This window comes from Schistocerca serialis, chromosome 9, assembly GCF_023864345.2.
Source record: "Schistocerca serialis cubense isolate TAMUIC-IGC-003099 chromosome 9, iqSchSeri2.2, whole genome shotgun sequence".
Taxonomy (NCBI): domain Eukaryota; kingdom Metazoa; phylum Arthropoda; class Insecta; order Orthoptera; family Acrididae; genus Schistocerca; species Schistocerca serialis.
The window spans coordinates 46,033,370-46,053,524 of NC_064646.1; the positions used below are offsets into that span (position 1 = coordinate 46,033,370).

A 20,155-nucleotide genomic window follows, 5' to 3' on the forward strand; every position below is an offset into this window, starting at 1 on the left:
ACATCAGAATGTGAAAGTTCTGAGTGGAAGTGCCAAAACCATCTGAACAGTATGGTTTCCCTGAACTATGCAGATTTAAACTTTCTGACATCCTTTCTGAGTCCATCAATCACATGGAAAAACTCCATAAGCAATCTCAAACCTTCCTCCCCTGTTGGTTATTAGTGTTATTCACTTATCTGTTTTAATCCCCCACTCCCCATTTCATGTTTACCCACTTACGTTCATTTTTATTGGTCCCACAGAAGTACTATTCTCTAATTCAAAACTTTCCCACCGGGCCAAAGTATCATTTGCAATTTATTTTACATTTTTCATTGTAAAAACACAGCTTCGACCAACATACCCCAATGAGTTACCATTGGTTCGGGAGGTAAAGGCACATTTGGTAGTTTTTCTTTGTAGGTCTCGATGCCAGCACGAGATTTTAGAAACCCTTTCTTTGTGGATGAACTCAGTTTATTGACATTCGCACACATACAATGTATTTCTTCAGCAAGACTATGTACTCCATGAGCGAAGCACATCACATGAACCAAATTGATGTAAAATACTTTGACAGCTTTTCCTGCTAGTGTGGCAATCATAGAATGACTTACTTTTTCCAAGTTCTTTGCGGGCTGCTAAATAAGAAGAAGGCTCCTCTTTTAAAGAACCAATAATTAATTTGCAATTTAAAGGCCACAAGTGTAGGTACTTTCGTCAATTGAAATCCAGATAGTGCTGTCATCTAGTTCATTGCTTATTTCTTCCAGAACATTTACGTAAATTGCAGAATATAACTTTTACGCAATGTTTGTTTATCTAGTATATTTTGAATTATGCAATATTTGTGCAGGAAGCCTTTGAGGACAGGGTTTGTGAAGAGGAATACTGCTTGCACTGAATGCTTCACATAGATCTATGTTAAACAGACTTTTTTGGTTGGAAAATGATCTCACTAGTTTTTAGGTAAAATATAAAATAACCATTACCATCTGACTGTATACATGGCCACAATTTAAAACAGAAGACAGTCGACAGGAGTAGTTCTGAATCATGCCAATGTGTAATGAAACGAACTAGGCAAGAAGTCTTCTTATCACTAAAAAATAGAAATGATTACTGCATATTTAATTATGAATTCTGAAACAAAATGCACCATTAAATTTTCACTAACGGTAGTAAGTAAATTTTATATTCTGTATTATACAAATAGTATCTGTTTCTTTGAATGTAAAAAGGGAGCTGCAATTCTAACAGTACCTCTAAAAAATAATAAACAAACACTAGGGTACGAACCACATTCTGTGGTAACTTGAATCAGTGCCTACAAGTGACATGATTAGAAAAATAAATGTATTTCTGTGGAAGAAAGAATGATGATTCTCCACTGGATAGATTCACATTTTGGATTGAGAGTTCAATTACTGAAGGACCTATATCAAAGCCAATGCGACGCAGCCTGGTTCCATGGCAAAAAAGTGTGAATACATTTGGCCATCAGCATATAATTGTTTGTCCAAACTCATTGCGGAGTGGTTTGTTAGCATGAGTATCAAGAACTCCACTTGATGGCAACATACTGAAAAAAACAAGGGGGGGGGGGGCTTCAGTTTGTTGCAAAAATGGGTTATCACAAACTTCACAGCACTGAATTGTTGGATCAGTCTATTTAAAACTCATCAGAACATTGCCTACAGCCAGCTGTGTAGTGAAAGTTTAAGTGTTAATAGTGGAACTGTGGACCAATGGAAAAACAGACTGCAATATATCTTTAAAGATTACGTCCTAAATTTTTTTTAATGTAGACGAAAATGGTCTTTTTATAACACACTACCAAGTAATATCATACATCTTAAAGGTGATAAATGCCAAAGTGGGAAACTGAGGATAACTGTTTCACTTGTGCTTAATGCTGACATGTGAAAAATTACCTCCTTTGGTAATTGGTAAACTTAAAAAGCCAACAAGTTTAAAAAATGTGAATGACTAATGATTCCAACAGCACTGCATGGATGACCAATTCCATCTTCACATCCACCATGCAAGCAATGGATGCTAAAATGAGAGCAAAAATAGGAAAATAATGCTGCTACTTGACAGATGTCCAGCACACCCAGACAGTTTCCATCTCAGAAATATTAAGTTAGTGTTGCTGCCTTCCAATTGTATGATAGCTTTGACCATTAGATCTGGGAATTATCTGCTCATTTAAATGGAAATATAAAAAAAATGCTTGTCCAGAAGGCTGTATTTATGCATGATAATGTCATGGACATAAAATCAATGACTATCACTTTTGGATGCTATGTACTGTGCAGCCAAAGCAGGGATGGACATGACTACTTTAATTATTGCTAAATGTTTCATGACAGCGGGATTTAAGTTCACAGAAAACAAACTGGAACCACTGGAAGATCTGCCTGAGCCTACAGATTTTTCTGTGATAGGCACATTATCTACATTTCAAGAGTATGCCATGTTGATGCTTCAGTCATCACTTCAGAGGTGCAAACAGCTTCATTACCAAACATTTTGAAGAAGGGAAGAGAAAGATGATTTGTGAAAAGGAAGATGATCAAGAATCAGTTGGGCCAAGAAACAGAGATGCCATGGAAGCTATCAACATTTTGAGGCAGTACATTAGTAGGGCATCTGGTGGTAGTGATTTGTTTTGATGCTTTGTATATTGTGTAGAGTAAGTAAAGGTAACTGCTATTAGAAATAAAAACAATTTCAGATTTTTTAAAAATAGGCAAAATTTAAATTTTTTAAATTTCATACTTTGAACAACACAAAGAATGACAGTACAAGTAATTTATTTTCATTTGTTTTCCTATATTTTACACTTTCCTGCATTTAACACTATGTCAATCAACTGAAAAGTATAAAAAGGGAGTATTACAGTATATCACATGAAAATGATACAGACAATATTGTCCAAATTGCACACTGATACTATTCTAACACAGAAGAAGTACCTTCAATACCGAGGGCAAATATTTTCACGATTTCAGAGTGCAAATTAACACTAATTTTTAAGATACTGAAAAATCAGTATTTTAATTTTGTTAGCAATAATGACTAAGCATGCAAGATGGTATATAACTTATTTTAATTGCTACTCACTGTTTGGATGCCATATTTCTGTGATAAATTTCATACGGGGTGGCCGCAGTGGATATTCCTTTGGGAAATGAAGGTGTGCTTTGAAAAAACCACCTTCGCTGAAAATCAAAACATACATTTCTTTGATGAAAAATACCCAATAAAAGATCAAACCACTGTCAAAATTAATTTTAAAATAAACGAGATGAACTATTTAAGCACTTTTAATGAGACGAAAATTAACTATCGTGTGGTACTGGAATTTGCCACTGGGAAAAGAAAGTAGGAGAACATGGAATGTAGGGAACAAAATGGGAACCCGCGAAAATTTCACTTTTTGACACAATTTAGTGCTTGAAAATGCTTCTAAGAATTGTGAAACAATTCAGTCTTCAGGCTTCCCTGGTTGGTCTGCTGACCTTAGAGCCATATACTCATCTTAAAAGGAGGTTGTATACAAGATGATCTGGAGGAAATTCAACTTTTCAGTCAGATTGCGTAATGGTAAGATAGGATTTTAAAAACCAGGTTTTCAACGGCAAAATTTTTCTAGAAGCAGATGTGGACTCTGAGTATTACATACATAAAATGTGAGGCCATACTGAACCTACAATTTATCTTAGAAGATAACCTGAAGAAAGTCAACAAACTTACATTTATAGCATTTGTACACTGGAATAGACTGACATTCTGAAGATAGCAGGGCTAAAATTCAGGGAGCAAAAGGTTATCTAAAACTTGCACAGAAATCAGACAACAGCTATGAGTAAGGAGATGAAAGGAAGGCAGTACCAGAGAAGGAAGTGAGGACGAGTTCTAGCTCCAACCTCCCCTCACCCCTGTAATTCAATCTACACATACAGCAAGCTACAGATGAAATCGAGGAGAAATTTGGAAAAGGAATTTAAATTCAGAAACAAGAAATTATTTATATGCAACAAGTAGACTAGTGTGGTTACACAGAGCAAACTAGTCTCTGGACTGAAGCAGAAGCAATTAAAAAAACTACTCCTGGGCAGGCCCTGAAGGCCCAACGGTACTGGCCGACCACCATGTCATCAGCAGCAATTACTGGTATTATATTATTGTGACCCAATATTTTTGTTGGCAATGGTCTCTTGTTTCTCAGCAATGATCTTTTGTAAAAGTTTCACAAATTAAGCTCTTCAGGAAAGAGTTCTATTCCTAGACTCTGCAATTGTGTATGAACTGGAACCATCAAATGAAACTAATTTTCAGTTATAAGCACTTTTGCAAAATCAAGTCAGTAGTTTTGCAACAAGAAAATTATGAACACAGGGGTTATAAGAGGGTCATTCCATGTCTAATTACACACTTCTTGTCACTCATCTCAGATTTTTATGAAACTTTGCACATTTGCCGGTACTTTTACCATAAGAACTTGTACAAAATCTTTGTTCTCTGACAAACTTTTGTATATCTAATTTTAAATGTAGCGATATTCAGATAACTGGCTCTACAAGCATGTAAATCCAAAACAGTACTTATCTACATAAATGCCCGTAACTCAGGTGTTTATGAAGCTTTTGATTTGGAGTTTTTTCACAAGTTAAGAGAAGCACATACTTAACAGACATGAATTAGTTAAGAAGTAAAGTTATAAAGAACAATAAAGTATTTGTCACTTTCCAATTACCAGAAGAGTACAGAAAAATTGAAAGGCTCATTTTTCCAACCTGGTGGGAACTTCTAATTAGTCTTGAATAATTCCCAAGACAGTACACATAGTAATAAAATAAAATAATGTGTTTTCTATGAATGGACACACAAATCTTAAATCGCAATACTTTGTGTCATTGGGGGAGGGGGGGAATTCTAAGTAAAATTATCCACACCTGACACCCACTGCTTCATATTATTTATGGTGGAGGGCACTAAACAGCTAGATCATCAGCACCCTTGCATTAATGTTATACCAAAGAAGATTTTCACAATCTATGGAAGAAGGTCAATAAATCAGAAAACTACGTTCGATCCCACCACTCTGGGAAACGTCCAAGTGTTGGTCATCTGGTTGTGGATGGAATCTAGGTCTGGGGCCATGTCTTGTAAAGAGGTAAGAGCCTGTAAGAATTCCCATTCAGTGAATGGTTCATTATAGGGCACCACACTGTGCACGTTGAAACAGAGGGGCATCTGTTCAACTCTGTTTCTCCCAGAGAGAAGAGGCTAGGAAGAGGACACAAATGCTGTCTGTGTCTGGGCAACAGACTGTTGCTGGTGGCCCAGAAGGCTATGGAGCTTTGACCAAACCTGCTATGAAAAGGCATACATCCTCAGGGAGGAAACAGCACTCCCAGCACTGCTTTTTACTTTGCTTAAGAAGGTAATAAGCCTTAACACAGAGAAGCTTAAAAAATGGCTCTGAGCACTATGGGACTTAACACCTATGGTTATCAGTCCCCAAGAACTTAGAACTACTTAAACCTAACTAACCTCAGGACATCACACAACATCCAGTCATCACAAGGCAGAGAAAATCCCTGACCCCGCCGGGAATCGAACCCGGGCGCGGGAAGCGAGAACGCTACCGCACGACCACGAGCTGCGCACAGAAGCTTAAAAGTGAGGAGGTTGGTGTGGGAAGGATGTCGTTTAAATCGCTGCAGTACCTGTTGGCAGTCCTGAACAGCAACTGCTACATCCTCTGTCCACCACAGTACCAGTCGACGATGAGGAGGACCTGTGAATAGGGGGACAGCAGTGCCAGCAGTATGAAGAATAGTGGCAGAGATGCCTTCCATGACCGCATCAATGCAATTCAAGAGGGAGGTGTAACACAGCACGTGTATATAAAGGCCAATTGGACTTGCGGAATGCCCAACATGGGGACCTGTCTGCCTGGAGGCAGCAGTGAAATGATAGAATCACCAGAAAGTGGTCACTGCCACAAAGGTCATCATGGGATGACCAATGCAGGGAAGCCACGTGAACAGGGGAGGAGATCATGAGATCGATAGCAGTAAAGTTGCCATAAGCGGCACTGAAGTGAGTAGGGGAAACCATCACTGAAGACTAATTGAGATCAGTAATAAGTTAGTCAATTAGGAGACCCCTATGTGTTTAAGTGGCCTTCCTGCACGGGAGTGCTGGGCACTGAAGTCCCCATGGAGCAGAAACAGGGGCAGGAGTAGCTGTCTTAAGGTAGACAGTTCAGCATAAGGAAGTAGCCCACCTGGAGGGAAGTAGACATTGCAAACAGTTATTGCCGGAGTCGTTTGCACTCTAACCACCATTGCTTCTAGGTTGGTACGTAGGGGGATCAAGTCACTAATGATATCGGAGCGAACACAAGTGCAGACCCCATGAGATGCTACCCTGGCACTAACATGGTTCCAACAGAATGCCTGATAACCACAAAACATTGGAGAGTGGTCATCATCACAGAAGTGCGTTTTTTTAAGAGCAAGACTGAGTAGGAGGAGACAAGACGTATTTTCGGTGGGTGACGATAGTATCTCTTGCAATTCCACTGGATGATCGTGTGGCAAGAGTCCAGTTTGGACATAAAGAAGCCAGGAGGTGGTCATGTCACTCAGTGGTTGTCACCAAGAATGATGGAGTGACATCCATAAATAAGATGTTAAGACTCAGGTTGAGAGGGGGGACATGGACCTCTGAGGATGCCCAGGTGCCTTGTCTTGGGACTTATGTTTCTTCTTATTTTCAGAGGTGGAGAAGGTCAGGGCACAGAGGGAGTACAGGCATCTGATAGATCCGAAAGTGAAAGAGAGCAGACGACCTTGGGGCGCACACATAGTGCATCTCATGGCCGAGTTGTTGTAGGAGGCCTCCGCCCTGAAAGACACCTGGGAAAGGGTCCACCTGGGGAGCCTCATCACAGGTAGGTGCCGAAGAAGAGCACTTCTTTCGCCGGGGAGTGGGGAGTGACTCCCGGACGGGAGGTCATAGGAACTGCATTAGAGAGGGAGGGGAGAGGGGAACTGAGCTGGAGTAAGGAAGAGGTAGGAGAGGGAAAGGATGTAACAAACAAAAGTGGAGTGCCTGACACTAGATGGAGTGCCTGACACTAGATGGAGTGCCTGACACTAGATGGAGTGCCTGACACTAGATGGAGTGCCTGACACTAGATGGAGTGCCTGACACTAGATGGAGTGCCTGACACTAGATGGAGTGCCTGACACTAGATGGAGTGCCTGACACTAGATGGAGTGCCTGACACTAGATGGAGTGCCTGACACTAGATGGAGTGCCTGACACTAGATGGAGTGCCTGACACTAGATGGAGTGCCTGACACTAGATGGAGTGCCTGACACTAGATGGAGTGCCTGACACTAGATGGAGTGCCTGACACTAGATGGAGTGCCTGACACTAGATGGAGTGCCTGACACTAGATGGAGTGCCTGACACTAGATGGAGTGCCTGACACTAGATGGAGTGCCTGACACTAGATGGAGTGCCTGACACTAGATGGAGTGCCTGACACTAGATGGAGTGCCTGACACTAGATGGAGTGCCTGACACTAGATGGAGTGCCTGACACTAGATGGAGTGCCTGACACTAGATGGAGTGCCTGACACTAGATGGAGTGCCTGACACTAGATGGAGTGCCTGACACTAGATGGAGTGCCTGACACTAGATGGAGTGCCTGACACTAGATGGAGTGCCTGACACTAGATGGAGTGCCTGACACTAGATGGAGTGCCTGACACTAGATGGAGTGCCTGACACTAGATGGAGTGCCTGACACTAGATGGAGTGCCTGACACTAGATGGAGTGCCTGACACTAGATGGAGTGCCTGACACTAGATGGAGTGCCTGACACTAGATGGAGTGCCTGACACTAGATGGAGTGCCTGACACTAGATGGAGTGCCTGACACTAGATGGAGTGCCTGACACTAGATGGAGTGCCTGACACTAGATGGAGTGCCTGACACTAGATGGAGTGCCTGACACTAGATGGAGTGCCTGACACTAGATGGAGTGCCTGACACTAGATGGAGTGCCTGACACTAGATGGAGTGCCTGACACTAGATGGAGTGCCTGACACTAGATGGAGTGCCTGACACTAGATGGAGTGCCTGACACTAGATGGAGTGCCTGACACTAGATGGAGTGCCTGACACTAGATGGAGTGCCTGACACTAGATGGAGTGCCTGACACTAGATGGAGTGCCTGACACTAGATGGAGTGCCTGACACTAGATGGAGTGCCTGACACTAGATGGAGTGCCTGACACTAGATGGAGTGCCTGACACTAGATGGAGTGCCTGACACTAGATGGAGTGCCTGACACTAGATGGAGTGCCTGACACTAGATGGAGTGCCTGACACTAGATGGAGTGCCTGACACTAGATGGAGTGCCTGACACTAGATGGAGTGCCTGACACTAGATGGAGTGCCTGACACTAGATGGAGTGCCTGACACTAGATGGAGTGCCTGACACTAGATGGAGTGCCTGACACTAGATGGAGTGCCTGACACTAGATGGAGTGCCTGACACTAGATGGAGTGCCTGACACTAGATGGAGTGCCTGACACTAGATGGAGTGCCTGACACTAGATGGAGTGCCTGACACTAGATGGAGTGCCTGACACTAGATGGAGTGCCTGACACTAGATGGAGTGCCTGACACTAGATGGAGTGCCTGACACTAGATGGAGTGCCTGACACTAGATGGAGTGCCTGACACTAGATGGAGTGCCTGACACTAGATGGAGTGCCTGACACTAGATGGAGTGCCTGACACTAGATGGAGTGCCTGACACTAGATGGAGTGCCTGACACTAGATGGAGTGCCTGACACTAGATGGAGTGCCTGACACTAGATGGAGTGCCTGACACTAGATGGAGTGCCTGACACTAGATGGAGTGCCTGACACTAGATGGAGTGCCTGACACTAGATGGAGTGCCTGACACTAGATGGAGTGCCTGACACTAGATGGAGTGCCTGACACTAGATGGAGTGCCTGACACTAGATGGAGTGCCTGACACTAGATGGAGTGCCTGACACTTTTGGTGACCCTCAGCATAAGACAGTGATCCAGACTTTTACTCTTGGACCTTCTTTTCTCTCTTGCAAGCTGGGCAATCTGGTGAGTGAGCACTATGGCAGTCACGACAACTGATACACACAGATGGTGGAACACAGGGGCTTCCCTCATGAAGTGGGTGTCCAGTCACCACAATGAGTGTCCACCATACAGCAGGAAGACATGCCCAAAATGCAAGCACCAAAAGCACCTCCAGGGTGGTGCGATGTACCACTTCACATCTCACCTGTAGCACATAATCTTGAACTTCTCTGGGAGGGTATCCCACTCAAGCCAGAATGAAGGCACTGATATCGGTGTGGTTGTCTTTGCGACCCTTTGGCACACGTTGAACAAAATGAATGCTGCATCACTCCAGATTAGCCTGGAGTTCCTCATCAGTTTGCAGGGTGAGGTCCCTATGAAAAATCACTCCCTGAACCATATTCAAAAACTTGTGAAGAGTCAAGACATTCACAAGCATGAAGAGCTGCAGGTTCGGTGACAGAAGAAGCAGGGAGTCTGACCGCCTCTTACTAAGAGACTCCACTTCACCAAAATTGTCCTCAATATTCTCCATGGCTTTGTGGTGGTGAATGTGTCCCCATCCATCCTAGTGTAGGCAAGGTAGCAGGGAGTGTTTCATCCCAAGACGGCAAGCATGGCCCTCCTGCCATAGTGTAGCTAGGGAAGGTAACACTGCTGGGTCATATGATGCAACATTGAATGATCCTTCACCATTCAAAGTGACAGTTGTTTAAGAATTGCTAATTTTTGCAGTTAGATACGCTTCATCACCAAGCATCTGCCCTGATACATCCACTCCGATATGATACTATCCCCATGGGTACCACCAAGCCAAAGTAAGGGCTGCCACGCACAGCAAATATTGCCGGGAGTTCTGATACTCCAAGAAGACAAGCAACGACTCGTTGGCACACATGGGGAGGGAACAGCTCAGGTATCAGTAATGTGATCCCTGTGTTTTCAGGGGGCTCAGCCAGATAAGTACATAACAGCCCAAACACACGGAATGGCTACACGTGCTGATGACCTAGCAGGGTGGAAGGGGGCTACAGTGGGAAAGGAAGAGGGGAAGGAATAGGGGAGAGGAATCCACACCACAGATGCTAGGGAAGGTGTTCTTCCCTGAACGGCTAACACTAAAAACAGAAAATTTATACGTGGAGGTCAAACCTCATGCATGGACCTAAATGCCAAAAAGGATGAAGGAACAGGCAGAAGAAACAAAATTTCAAGCAATATAGGGAACCAGGTGGATAGGCAGGTCAGGATAAATCACAACACCGAGAGAGAGAGAGAGAGAGAGAGAGAAAGGAAGGGGCAACGGGGAAGGTGCGAGGATAGGGAGGGAGAGCAGGGTGAAGGAAATGCAGCCACAGAAAGAAGAATGGGCTGCAACAGCTCGGCACCCTGTGTGCACCCCACACGAACTCATGAAAGAACCGTGAGCCCCTGGTGGGGGGATTTGGCGAACAGGGTGAGCAGCAATCTGTAGCTGTTTGCTGTGTTTGCTGATGAAGCCACATGTATGGTAAGGTGTTTGACAGTAGGAAGAGACAAAAGACTTAAAAAAATTTCCAGTTGGTGTGACGAATTGCAGCTAGCCCTAAATGTTGAAAAATATAAGTTAATGAGGATGAGTAGGAAGAACAAACCTGTAATGTTCGGACACAGTATTACTAATGTCCTGTTTTACACAGTCAAGTAATTTAAATAGCTGAGCTTAACATTGCAAAGCGATAATGAGGTGGAACGACCATGTGAAAACTGTGGCAGTGGAGGCAAATGGTCAGTCTGGTTTATTGAGATAATTTTAGGAAAGAGTGGTTCATTTGTAAAGGACACCACATATAGGACATTGATGCGACTACTATCTAGCATTTGGGATACATACCAGGTTAGATTGAAGGAAGACATGGAAGCAATTCAGAGGAAGGCTGCTAGATTTGTTACTGGTAGGGTCGAACAATACGCAAGTGTTACTCAAATGGGAATCCCTGGAGGGACAGCGACATTCTTTTCAAGAAACGCTATTGAAAAAATTTAGAGAACTGGCATTTGAAGCTGACTGCCAAACAATTCTACTGCCGCCAACATATATTGCACGCAAGTACCACAAAGATAAAATATAAGACATTAGGGCTCATAAATATTTTTCCCTCGCTCTATTTGCGATTAGAACAGAAGGGGAAATGGCAAGTAGTGGTACAGGGTACATCTACATTTACATGGATACTCCTGCAAATCACATTTAAGTGCCTGGGGGGTACCCTCCCATACACCCGTATTGTGGCTTGCGGAGTTTCTATGTAGATGTAGGTGCAGAATGCTATTAAACTATCTGTACAGGGACGGCGCTTGTGGTGTTTAAGCACCCTGGGGGCATTCCTTGATAGCTGTGGCTGTATCTTCAGGCCACCATGGCACGGGTGGTTGTCGGGATGAGCCGGAGGAGTTTTGTAGCTTTGCTGCTGCAGCGCGAATAATAGTATCTTGTACCAATTTGTCGATCACTAACCAAACATATTGTGACAATGAAAGGGCCCACCTGGGGGTAGATAAACAGTACATATTGTCATACAAGCAGGTATGACTGATGGCCACAGCCTCTAGTGCAGTGGTAAGGGGCACCTGCTCACTGAAAACAATCAACATTAACACAATTGGTACAGCAGTGTTTACAGTTTTTCAGAGCAGGAAGGTGTGTTGCTGTAAATCTTGTTTCCTCAATCACTATGCCAATTACCTAGTAAGTAGCCATTAAATGGCGGAGTTCGATCAAATGAGAATAGGAGCTGTTACAGTTCCATTGAAGGAGCTGTTTGAGTCAAGTCTGAGAAAGTGGCGAATGGAAACTCAGGATGTAATTACTCCACTACCAGATAGTGGTCCATCTGAATGTGTGATCCATTGTCCGTGTGCATAGATTCTACTGCTGCAGGGCTGGGGAGCAGAACATCCAAAGCCTCAGAAAGTAGCTTATCGTACCAAGTTCAATTTCTGTGAAGATTTCCCCATTTTATCTTCTGGGAGAGAATATGACAGTACTTTTCTTTGGCCTGCAGCCTGTGGCTGCTGGTCCTTGTCTTGAGAGGAGCACACCTTTACATGTGTACTCACTGATGATGCCAGAGGATGACTAGACATCTCTGGCTGCACTGATTGTGTGAGAAACACTGGTGCTATGAGTGCAGGGGATGAGGGAGCTGATGTTTCCTCCCCCAATGGTGGGGCACGCCCTGGCATACAACCAGGGCCAGATGTCGTGCGAGACCTTGTCATCGCATGAGGTGTGGAATGTGGCAACAGTCGCAAAATTGGAGGCCATAATAGTTGCATGAAGTCTTTCAAACTTCTCCCTTACTTCTTGGTAAGACATGCTATCAAGTGTTTTATACTCTAATTTTCTTCTCCCTCTTGAACACGGAATTGTAGTGAACAAGGAGTGTGCGGTTCTGGACAGTTGATGCATTGAGGGGCTTGGTCACAAGGGCTGCTCTCAAGGGACACCCGTCCAAGTGCCCTACATATAGCCTCACGAGAACAAGTGAAGGGCATGTGTCCGAAACTTTAGCATTTGAAACACCTCACCGGAGGATGAAAGTAAGGCCCAACATCACACCTATAAACCATGATCTTAACTTTCTCAGGTAAAATGTTGATGTGAAAGCTAGAACAAAAGTTCCGCTGTCCACTCTCTTATCCTTGGGTTCCTTCTGGATGTGGTAAACAAAATCGACTCCACACACCGTGCCAAACTGATACACAGCTCTTCATCAGTTTGTAGCATTAGGTCCTGATGGAAAGTAACACCTTCAATTCTACTGAGCTGGTTGTGAGGAGAAATTGTGATCGCTATATCTCTTAACTTGATGCACGCCTGAAGTGTTTGTGATTGGTTGGCAAAAGAGGTTTTGATTAGCAAAGATCCATTTCTTATCTTCTCTGGTGCCACAGCTTCCCCAAACCGATCTTCAATATTTTAATGAAAAACATTGGCTTCATTGAAGTGAAAGAGCCACCGTCAGTGTGAGAAGAAACCAAGAACTCTGCAAACTGTCCCCTGCGATTTCTCCTTGCCTGGCTCTAGTCTTGAGGTATGGTCAATGATGGAAATGCTGCAGGATTGTAAACTTCAGCATTAAAATCACTGTTCGTGACTGATGAGACAGCCATGTTGGCACAGCTACTATGAAGTTTGATTTATTTCACTGAGGATCATCCACCCCGACGCCATTCACTCTGATCAGAGGCTCTCCCCATGTATACCACCCCCCCCCCCCCCCGCCACCCAAACGCAAAGGCCACCTGGCACAGTAGCTTTCGCACTGAGTCCCCGTACCCCGAAGTGGACAAGCATCTACTCCTTGGCTGACACAGGAAAGTCAAAGCTCAGGCACTGCAGTGCGATCCCTGCGTTGTCAGGGGGCTGCTACTGAGAGGATACACGACAACCTCATGACAGACTGTCTACTGCAGTTTATTTCAGATGCAGAGGTAGACCACTTGATTACTCCCTGCCGCCGTTGGATAAGCAGCTGCAGCAGCAAGTCGTATACCCCTAGCTCACTCATTTGTTACATAGTTTAATTCTTAATTTCTTTGCGTGTGTTTGGTACTTGCATTGTGTAATTCATAAATTTCGGGCGTATTATAGTATTTGAGAGTTGTAGCATCGCGTTTTAGTACCTGAATAGTGTAAATTCGCGTAGTCGTTTGTCTACTGTTTTGTTTTGAACGGCCAGTGTCGGTTGGTCGCAGTCAGTGTGCTCCCTGCCGCCGTTGGATAAGCAGCTGAGCAGCAAGTCGTATACTCCTAGCTCACTCATTTGTTACATAGTTTAATTCTTAATTTCTTTGCGTGTTTTTGGTACTTGCATTGTGTAATTCATAAATTTCGGGCGTATTATAGTATTTGAGAGTTGTAGCATCGAGTTTTAGTACCTGAATAGTGTAAATTCCCGTAGTCGTTTGTCTACTGTTTTGTTTTGAACGGCCAGTGTCGGTTGGTCGCAGTCAGTGTGCTCCCTGCCGCCGTTGGATAAGCAGCTGAGCAGCAAGTCGTATACTCCTAGCTCACTCATTTGTTACATAGTTTAATTCTTAATTTCTTTGCGTGTTTTTGGTACTTGCATTGTGTAATTCATAAATTTCGGGCGTATTATAGTATTTGAGAGTTGTAGCATCGCGTTTTAGTACCTGAATAGTGTAAATTCGCGTAGTCATTTGTCTACTGTTTTGTTTTGAACGGCCAGTGTCGGTTGGTCGCAGTCAGTGTGCTCCCTGCCGCCGTTGGATAAGCAGCTGCAGCAGCAAGTCGTATACCCCTAGCTCACTCATTTGTTACATAGTTTAATTCTTAATTTCTTTGCGTGTTTTTGGTTCTTGCATTGTTTAATTCATAAATTTCGGGCGTATTATAGTATTTGAGAGTGTAGCATCGTGTTTTAGTACCTGAATAGTGTAATTTCGCTTAGTCTCCTTCCGCCGCCGAGCAGTGTCAGCAGTGCGCAAGTAGCAGCATTACTGCATTTACTAGGCAATCTTGTATTTTAATAACCGTTTAAATTTTGTCGATTTGTTTGCGCTCTCTGTAGATTAGTTCAGACGTTCTTTGCAAAACAGTTTTTAGCATGGATAGGGACTGCAACTGCTGTGTTCGGATGCAGGCGGAGTTGGCATCCCTTCGCTCCCAGCTTCAGGCAGTGTTGGCTTCGGTCACACAGCTTGAGGCTGTTGCCAATGGGCATCACTGTGGGGGGTCGGGATGGGGGTTTGACGGGGACGGCCAGCTCGTCCCACGCATCCCCTGATCGGACTACGACTGTGGTTGCCCGGGATACTGCCCGCATTGAGGCTGATCCCTCACCTGTGGTAGAGTGGGAGGTCGTTTCAAGGTGTGGCAGGGGGCGAAAGACATTCCGGAGGGCTGAACGGAAAGCCTCTCCAGTTTGTCTGACGAACCGGTTTCAGGCTCTGTCTCAGGCTGATACTGATCTTCGGCCTGACATGGCTGCTTGTCCTGTTCCAGAGGTTGCTCCTCAGTCTGCAAGATCCGGGCAGTCGCAGAGGGTGGGCTTACTGGTAGTTGGGAGCTCCAATGTCAGGCGCGTAATGGGGCCCCTTAGGGAAATGGCAGCAAGAGAGGGGAAGAAAACCAATGTGCACTCCGTGTGCATACCGGGGGGAGTCATTCCAGATGTGGAAAGGGTCCTTCCGGATGCCATGAAGGGTACAGGGTGCACCCATCTGCAGGTGGTCGCTCATGTCGGCACCAATGATGTGTGTCGCTATGGATCGGAGGAAATCCTCTCTGGCTTCCGGCGGCTATCTGATTAGGTGAAGACTGCCAGTCTCGCTAGCGGGATGAAAGCAGAGCTCACCATCTGCAGCATCGTCGACAGGACTGACTGCGGACCTTTGGTACAGAGCCGAGTGGAGGGTCTGAATCAGAGGCTGAGACGGTTCTGCGACCGTGTGGGCTGCAGATTCCTCGACTTGCGCCATAGGGTGGTGGGGTTTCGGGTTCCGCTGGATAGGTCAGGAGTCCACTACACGCAACAAGCGGCTACACGGGTAGCAGGGGTTGTGTGGCGTGGGCTGGGCGGTTTTTTAGGTTAGATGGCCTTGGGCAAGTACAGAAAGGGCAACAGCCTCAACGGGTGCGGGGCAAAGTCAGGACATGCGGGGACCAAGCAGCAATCGGTATTGTAATTGTCAACTGTCGAAGCTGCGTTGGTAAAGTACCGGAACTTCAAGCGCTGATAGAAAGCACCAAAGCTGAAATCGTTATAGGTACAGAAAGCTGGCTGAAGCCAGAGATAAATTCTGCCGAAATTTTTACAAAGGTACAGACGGTGTTTAGAAAGGATAGATTGCATGCAACCGGTGGTTGAGTGTTCATCGCTGTTAGTAGTAGTTTATCCTGTAGTGAAGTAGAAGTGGATAGTTCCTGTGAATTATTATGGGTGGAGGTTACACTAAACAACCGAACTAGGTTAATAATTGGCTCCTTTTACCGACCTCCCGACTCAGCGGCATTAGTGGCAGAACTGAGAGAAAATTTGGAATACATTTCACATGAATTTTCTCAGCATGTTATAGTCTTAGGTGGAGATTTCAATTTACCAGATATAGACTGGGACACTCAGATGTTTAGGACGGGTGGTAGGGACAGAGCATCGAGTGACATTATACTGAGTGCACTATCCGAAAATTACCTCGAGCAATTAAACAGAGAACCGACTCGTGGAGATAACATATTGGACCTACTGATAACAAACAGACCCGAACTTTTCGAATCTGTATGTACAGAACAGGGAATCAGTGATCATAAGGCCGTTGCAGCATCCCTGAATATGGAAGTTAACAGGAATATAAAAAAAGGGAGGAAGGTTTATCTGTTTAGCAAGAGTAATAGAAGGCAGATTTCAGACTACCTAACAGATCAAAACGAAAATTTCTGTTCCGACACTGACAATGTTGAGTGTTTATGGAAAAAGTTCAAGGCAATCGTAAAATGCGTTTTAGACAGGTACGTGCCGAGTAAAACTGTGAGGGACGGGAAAAACCCACCGTGGTACAACAACAAAGTTAGGAAACTACTGCGAAAGCAAAGAGCTCCACTCCAAGTTTAAACGCAGCCAAAACCTCTCAGACAAACAGAAGCTAAACGATGTCAAAGTTAGTGTAAGGAGGGCTATGCGTGAAGCGTTCATTGAATTCGAAAGTAAAATTCTATGTACCGACTTGACAGAAAATCCTAGGAAGTTCTGGTCTTACGTTAAATCAGTAAGTGGCTCGAAACAGCATATCCAGACACTACGGGATGATGATGGCATTGAAACAGAGGATGACACGCGTAAAGCTGAAATGCTAAACACCTTTTTCCAAAGCTGTTTCACAGAGGAAGACCGCACTGCAGTTCCTTCTCTAAATCCTCGCACAAATGAAAAAATGGCTGACATCGAAATAAGTGTCCAAGGAATAGAAAAGCAACTGGAATCACTCAATAGAGGAAAGTCCACTGGACCTGACGGGATACCAATTCGATTCTACACAGAGTACGCGAAAGAACTTGCCCCCCTTCTAACAGCCGTGTACCGCAAGTCTCTAGAGGAACGGAGGGTTCCAAATGATTGGAAAAGAGCACAGGTAGTCCCAGTCTTCAAGAAGGGTCGTCGAGCAGATGCGCAAAACTATAGACCTATATCTCTTACGTCGATCTCTTGTAGAATTTTAGAACATGTTTTTTGCTCGCGTATCATGTCATTTCTGGAAACCCAGAATCTACTATGTAGGAATCAACATGGATTCCGGAAACAGCGATCGTGTGAGACCCAACTCGCCTTATTTGTTCATGAGACCCAGAAAATATTAGATACAGGCTCCCAGGTAGATGCTATTTTTCTTGACTTCCGGAAGGCGTTCGATACAGTTCCGCACTGTCGCCTGATAAACAAAGTAAGAGCCTACGGAATATCAGACCAGCTGTGTGGCTGGATTGAAGAGTTTTTAGCAAACAAAACACAGCATGTTGTTATCAATGGAGAGACGTCTACAGACGTTAAAGTAACCTCTGGTGTGCCACAGGGAAGTGTTATGGGACCACTGCTTTTCACAATATATATAAATGACCTAGTAGATAGTGTCGGAAGTTCCATGCAGCTTTTCGCGGATGATGCTGTAGTATAGAGAGAAGTTGCAGCATTAGAAAATTGTAACGAAATGCAGGAAGATCTGCAGCGGATAGGTACTTGGTGCAGGGAGTGGCAACTGACCCTTAACATAGACAAATGTAATGTATTGCGAATACATAGAAAGAAGGATCCTTTATTGTATGATTATATGATAGCGGAACAAACACTGGTAGCAGTTACTTCTGTAAAATATCTGGGAGTATGCGTGCGGAACGATTTGAAGTGGAATGATCATATAAAATTAATTGTTGGTAAAGCGGGTACCAGGTTGAGATTCATTGGGAGAGTGCTTAGAAAATGTAGTCCATCAACAAAGGAGGTGGCTTACAAAACACTCGTTCGACCTATACTTGAGTATTGCTCATCAGTGTGGGATCCGTACCAGGTCGGGTTGACGGAGGAGGTAGAGAAGATCCAAAGAAGAGCGGCGCGTTTCGTCACTGGGTTATTTGGTAACCGTGATAGCGTTACGGAGATGTTTAATAAACTCAAGTGGCAGACTCTGCAAGAGAGGCGCTCTGCATCGCGGTGTAGCTTGCTCGCCAGGTTTCGAGAGGGTGCGTTTCTGGATGAGGTATCGAATATATTGCTTCCCCCTACTTATACTTCCCGAGGAGATCACGAATGTAAAATTAGAGAGATTAGAGCGCGCACGGAGGCTTTCAGACAGTCGTTCTTCCCGCGAACCATACGCGACTGGAACAGGAAAGGGAGGTAATGACAGTGGCACGTAAAGTGCCCTCCGCCACACACCGTTGGGTGGCTTGCGGAGTATCAATGTAGATGTAGATGTAGATTGGTAGGTATGAAAGGTAACAAGAGACAATGGAGAGGTGACACACCACAGTAAGGAGTCCTTCCCCAAATGGCCTGCACTTCGGTAAAATTTGGAAAAGTGAAGGTCAAACCCAAAGAGGGGACCAGAATTTAAAATGCAAAATATGAGAGGGGAAAAAAGCATTAAAGAAGTGAAAAGCAAAACCCTTCAAAACTCTGAAGAATACTCACAAGACAAAGGTAAAAAACTTGACCTACTTAGACCTTTTAGTTGCTTTTTCTGACAGCAAGGAAGGGCCATGGGTCCACTGCAGGGGGGAGGGATGAATGAATCAACAGAGCAAGTAATAGACTGGGCATAAGTGGGGTGATGGCGATGTGGTGTAATGAAATGCTACAAGAGGTAAAAAAATAAATGACCTGGTAGGGTTGGTTGGTTTGTTTGTTTACAAGAGGGGGGAAAAGACCAAACTATGAGGTCATCAGTCCCTTGTCCCTAATAAAACAATGCCACAAGTGTGAGAATAAAATAGACCAGACATATAACCCTACAACACATTAAAACTTTCACCCTAAAAGCACTAGAGTGGAGGACACCGAGGGACAAAGGACAGGCGCTAAAACTCAGAGCGAATGATAAAACCCACCCTCACGGATGAAACGTAAAACCAAATCAGCCGACGTGGCGTTGTCTGCTAAAATCAATGATAACGAGTCCGGCAACCGTAGAGGAAGTCACAGGGCAACCAAAGGAGGACATAGTAGAAGAATGTGGGCCACTGTCAATCGGGCACCACACCAACACTGAGGTGGGTCTTCAGGGTGCAGGAGATAGCCGTGTGTCGCCCATGCGTGGCCAATGTGGAGCCTGCAGAAAACCACAGAGTCCCTGTGAGACACCCTCATCGAGGACTTCCACATGTTCGTGGTCCCCTTAATGGCTCGCAGTTTGTTGTGCATACTGAGATTTTGCCATTCCGTCTCCCAAAGCTGAAAAACCTTGTGGTGTAATAGCGATCACAGGTCAGTTGTTGGTATGCACATCTCCAGAAATGTTTTCCATGTAGCCTGTTCAGCAAGCCTGTCAGCAAGTTCATTTCCTGGGATCCCGACATGACCAGGGGTCCACAAGGAAACACCACTGAATGACTGGACCATTCCAGGGCATAGATGGACACTCTTGGATGGATGCTACCAAAGGATGACGTGGTTAACACTAGTTTTCAGGCTGCTCAAGGAATCAGTACATAAAAGAAAAGACGCTCCAGGGTGTGAACGGAGATACTGAAGTGCACGAGAAATGGCCACCAGCTCTGCAGTGAATACACTGCAGCCATCGGGTAAGGAATGCTGTTCAATATGGCCACCGTACACGTAGGCAAAGCTAATGCAACCATCAGCCATCAAGCCGTTGGTGTAAATCACTTCAGAGCCTCAGGATTAATTGAATCCTTAGGGCTATGTGAAAGGTCCAGACGAAGCTGCGACTGAGGCGTACACCATGGAGATGTACGTGAACGGACCGCAAGTAGAGGTG

At 44.6% G+C, this 20,155-nt stretch overlaps 1 protein-coding gene across 1 annotated transcript in view; it reads right to left on the reverse strand.

Moving 5' to 3' along the window:
- LOC126418903 (ubiquitin-conjugating enzyme E2 G1) overlaps window positions 1-20,155 on the reverse strand; it is a 64,473-nt gene that overhangs the window by 24,100 nt on the left and 20,218 nt on the right. The window contains exon 3 of the mRNA XM_050085921.1: window positions 3,112-3,209. Coding sequence (XP_049941878.1) covers window positions 3,112-3,209 — 98 coding nt within the window. The remainder of the gene's footprint in view (window positions 1-3,111; window positions 3,210-20,155) is intronic.